The sequence below is a fragment of the Engraulis encrasicolus genome, chromosome 12 (assembly GCF_034702125.1).
Source record: "Engraulis encrasicolus isolate BLACKSEA-1 chromosome 12, IST_EnEncr_1.0, whole genome shotgun sequence".
Lineage (NCBI taxonomy): Eukaryota > Metazoa > Chordata > Actinopteri > Clupeiformes > Engraulidae > Engraulis > Engraulis encrasicolus.
The window spans coordinates 36627253-36632252 of NC_085868.1; the positions used below are offsets into that span (position 1 = coordinate 36627253).

At 43.9% G+C, this 5000-nt stretch overlaps 1 protein-coding gene across 1 annotated transcript in view; it reads right to left on the reverse strand.

Moving 5' to 3' along the window:
• The window catches only part of LOC134459533 (thyrotropin-releasing hormone-degrading ectoenzyme-like), a 255190-nt gene that overhangs the window by 44754 nt on the left and 205436 nt on the right, over window positions 1-5000 (reverse strand). Inside the window, exons 8-9 of the mRNA XM_063211895.1 lie at window positions 4853-4986; window positions 269-324 (exon numbers count right to left, since the gene is read on the reverse strand). Of these exons, the coding sequence (XP_063067965.1) occupies window positions 269-324; window positions 4853-4986 (190 nt within the window). The remainder of the gene's footprint in view (window positions 1-268; window positions 325-4852; window positions 4987-5000) is intronic.

The following is a 5000-nucleotide window of genomic DNA, read 5'->3' on the forward strand; positions in this document are numbered from 1 at the left end:
TACCCCTTCCAGACAAAAGCCAATTTCACCACTGCATAGTACATATCGATGGTCTGCATGATGATACTGGATGCTGCAATGACTTGTGTGTACGATGCAAGGCTTTTAGCCATCTTTCTTTTTGGGTGCGCACATACAGTCTTAACGAGAGAGAGAGAGAGAGAGAGAGAGAGAGAGAGAGAGAGAGAGAGAGAGAGAGAGAGAGAGAGAGAGAGAGAGAGAGAGAGTGTGTGTGTGTAGTGTGTGTGTAGTGTGTCTTCACACTCACCTAGCCAGGTTAAAGACGTCGTCAATGAGCCCAGCCCGGTTTCCAATGGAGATTATCTGCCGGAGAGAGAGAGAGGGGGGAGGGGGAGACGGAAGAGATAGTTAGTGCCAGGAGGAGTGGTGTGTGGAGACTGTTGGAGGAGGGAGAGGATCATGTATATGCAGATGTGGAGGACCTAGACAGAAGAATTAATGAAGAATAAAGCGTATGCCTGAGGGAATATTGTGAAGGAGATATTCAGCGAGAGAGAGAGAGAGAGAGAGAGAGAGAGAGAGAGAGAGAGAGAGAGAGAGAGAGAGAGAGAGAGAGAGTAGAGAGAGAGAGGAGAGAGAGAGAGAGAGAGAGAGAGAGAGAGAGAGAGAGAGAGAGAGAGAGAGAGAGAGAGAGAGAGAGAGGTGTGTGGCATACGTGAGCTGGAAGATGAGCTCATCTATGAACCAAACTAGGAGGTCACAGGAAAGATCAAATATACATGTTCAATGTAGAAGGCTCTGAGAGGAGATGAGATGAGAGGACATGAAAGAGGAGGAGAGGAATGGAAAGCAATGACAGAACAGAGGGCAGGAGAGTATAAAGAGAGTTAAGGGCCTACTACATGTGTGCAAAGTCTATGGCAGGAATAGAGGACTACTTGCATGGTTGGAATAAGTTGGAACAAAGAAGAAGGGCTTAATAAATGCATGGCAATGCCATGGATGGAGAACAAAAGACTATGGAGGAGAGGATGGAGAGAGGAAGGAGAGGGATCAAGCATTACATTGTTTTTACATTACATTTCACTTTCATGGCTGGCACCACAGCCATGGAGTGTGATAGGGAGTGGAATGGTGGCATTCAAACTTTTGTAAGTGTAGAATTCTTGGACACCTCCTTTGGTCAAGTGCGTAGGAGAAGAACCCCTGGGTCACCAAAAGTTAAAGGGACACTGTGCAGGAAATGGTCAAAAAGGGTACTGCAACTATGCTGCTCATTGAAACTGTGTCGCCTATTGCCAAATTTTACCTTTTCATGAAAGTTTACCAAGTAATAAACTAACATTTTGTATTATGGCCCAAGTACAGTCATTTTTGCAGCTAAAAATGGCTATTTCTGAAAATTCAAAATGGCGGACCATGGAGAAGATCCCCCTTTTCATGTATGAAAAGTGCAATTTTTCCAGTCATAATGAATACTTAGAATTTGATGGTGGTGATAAATATTCATGAAAAAGGTAACATTAGTGAATGGGTAGCATGAATGCTGGAAATGAACAACTAAAAATCTCACACAGTGTCCCTTTAAAGAAAAAGAAAGCTCCCGCACACTGTTCACATTCGCATGGTTTACTGCGACTTTTAAGTCTACTGACCTTCTTCAAGCAATTCAACAGTCAGGCATTTGAACAGGGGTTCGAACTTGCAACACCCTGATCTAAAGTCCATATCCTTAATCATTAGGACACGACTGCCCAAGCTGCTGAGGTATTGATTGAGATTTTTGATTGAGAGGTTTAGAGTGAGAGGGGATATAAGGAAAACACTGCATGGGTGAGAGGATTATGGACAGAGACGGCACTCACTGCATGCATGATATCACCATGGACAGAGAACTCAATGAGTGGCTTGAGAGGAGTATAGACAGCAGCATGCATGTTTGAGGAGAATACGGAGAGAGAGAGAGAGAGAGAGAGAGAGAGAGAGAGAGAGAGAGAGAGAGAGAGAGAGAGAGAGAGGAGAGGAGAGGAGAGAGAGAGAGAGAGAGAGAGAGAGAGAGAGAGAGAGAGAGAGAGAGAGAGAATGGGCGTAGCAGAGGCTTATGGTTTGAAACATAGGAGAGTTTTGTTACATTACATTAAACTAGCTAACACTTTAACACGATTTTAAGTTATTTTAAGTACAGGGCATTGGTTATAGTCCCTGGAGCAGTGTGGGGTTACATTACATTAAACTAGCTAACACTTTAACACGATTTAAAGTTATTTTAAGTACAGGGCATTGGTTATAGTCCCTGGAGCAGTGTGGGGTTAAAGGGACACTGTGTGACATTTTTAGTTGTTTATTTCCAGAATTCATGCTACCCATTCATTAATGCTACCTTTTCATGAATACTTACCACCACCATCAAATTCTAAGTATTCATTCTGACTGGAAAAATTGCACTTTTCATACATGGAAAGGGGGATCTTCCCCATGGTCCGCCATTTTGAATTTCCAAAAATAGCTGCAAAAATGACTGTACTTGGGCCATATTAGAAAATATTAGTTTACTACTCAGTAAACTTTCATGAAAAGATCAAATTTGGCAATAGGCAACCCAGTTTCAATGAGCAGCATAGTTGCAGTACCTTTTTTGACCATTTCCTGCACAGTGTCCCTTTAAGTGGACTGCTAAAGGGCACCTCATCCATGAAATGAGATGGGGAGTGGAAGGACAGGAGAGGACTCACAAGATAAGACTATCGGAGACATGGACTGATGGGTGAGAAGAGTTTAATGGCTATTTCGCTAGTTGGCCCTTGAGTGCTTGGTGTACATATGCGTGAGTGGCATGCTGGCTGGCCTCGGTCCTGGGATGAGATCCATGCGGGATGAGATCCGCTTCCACCCCCGTTGTAGGCTATAGGAGTGTAGCCGGGTGCTCTAGTGAATGGAGTAGGGGAGGTGGTGGGACAATCCGGAAAGCCTTCACGCAAGACAGGTGAAAGGGAAAGGAGGGGTTTGAATATCTGCGAAGTCGGGAGCAAGTAATGACGGCTGTCAATCACTCACAGGCTTCCTCCCGAACCATGTTTATGTATAAACAACATGTATAGAGAGGTAGACTTGCTGCACATATGAGACGATTATGGAGAGAATGAAGTGTATTCCTTGAGGAGACAATGAAAAGCATGCACTCACTACATGATGAAAAAGACTATAAACTGAGGACTGTGCCTAACTCATGCTTTGAAGAGACTATGGACAGAAGAATGTACTCAGGGCTCTAAATTAACACACGCCAACACGCCAAACACGGGTGAGAATTCATTTTGGCTAGTAGAAAAAATTACCTACCCGCCAATTTGGCTAGTTGCGCCCGAGTACAGTAAATTATGAACGGTAAACCGCTGCTTGAATGGCAACGATACGGCGAGATTTCCTACATTACCCATAAACACTACCGTCATGACGTAGCATCCCACCGTGGGCTTTCCGAAGCAGCTCTGGCAGCGGCTACTCCATGCTGCTGTTGCGCGCGCCACGACAGAAAACATTTCAGACGAACAGCCTACTGTCGGCTACGCTCGCATTATTTTGACAGGCAACTCTCCTCCTCTGCTTCTGTCGCTTTCGCTCCACCACTTTTAACATCACTATTAGGCCTACTGTTACTATTAGCACTCACCGACACAGAACCTTTCTCTAACAGGCTGCCCTTTTAAGCTGCGAGGACCTGACCGAAGAGTTTTAATAACATGACGCGGATTATGCCTACTTCTGTTTTGTATGTTTTGTGGTGGTGGTTAGAGCAAGATTCTGTGTTGGCGAATAGGCCTACTAGTAATAATAACAGTAATAGTAGTGACGTTTTTAAAAAGGAGTGGTTGTGGAAAGAAATTGCGACAAGGGCAGAGGATGATAACTATCTGTCAGAGTAGTGTGCGCGTAGCTGTCAGTTGTCTTCTGAAATGCTTTAAGTCCTGGCGCAACTTAAGTTGGAAAGCCCACTCCATCGGAAAGAAGAGCAGACCTTGCATAACCGTGCAAGTAGGCTACGTGAAAAAAAAATCAATAACCAAAAAACTGCCAACGGCGACATTTCCGTGATAGTTAAACATAGCGTGCTTCTTGTCATTTTATTGCGCATGGTAGAGAAGAGCTCCTGGAGTAAATGAAGGTGTCTATAGCAGCATATAGGCTACATAAACACACAGACATACCCATTATTGCATGCGTGTGTGTGTGTGTGTGTGTGTGTGTGTGTGTGTGTGTGTGTGTGTGTGTGTGTGTGTGTGTGTGTGTGTGTGTGTGTGTGTGTGTGTGTGTGTGTGTGTGTGTGTGTGTGTGTGTGTGTGTGTGTGTGTTGATCTCTCCTTTCCTCCTCTCTCCTCTTCTTTTCCTCTCATTTCTTCTCCTTCCTTGGAGTGTACAGATGTGAGGTTTTGTAGTGTTTGGCTGTGTGTTTGGTTGTAGGCTATGTTAAAGGTCTGTTGTGTGGCTTGAGTGATGTGATTCACTGTTTTCAGAGGTAAATATAAAGCAGAAGTTAAAAAAATAATTAAAAAGTGTATATAATATGCTTATTATGTTAATTAGGCCTATGTAGGCCTATAGTGTTTATGTGTTTTGGAAATAGTTGAATAAAATAACCATGTTTTTTTTTTTTTTTTTTAAATAGCCTAACACATAGCCTAGTTTATTTTGGCGAGATAAAAAAAGGCTAGTTGACCTTCTGTTTGGCTGGTAAGAAAAAATGTCTACTAGCCAAATTGGCTGGTGGTGGAAAAAGTTAATTTAGAGCCCTGAATGTACTTGTGCTTCCCGTGGTTCAACAGATTATGGACAAGAGAGGCTACTTGCCGCATAGTGTGACAGACTTCGGGCCATGAGAGTGTACGGTACTCACCGCATGGTTGTTCATCAGCTGCTCAATGAGAAGTCTCCAGTTGTGCAGGTCGTAGTTCACCCTGAAGTAGCCCATCTGATTGATGTTGCCTAGCAACCACGTGTCCTCCTCTATCGGCCCCACTTTGTGCGTCTCTGCAGAGGGAGAG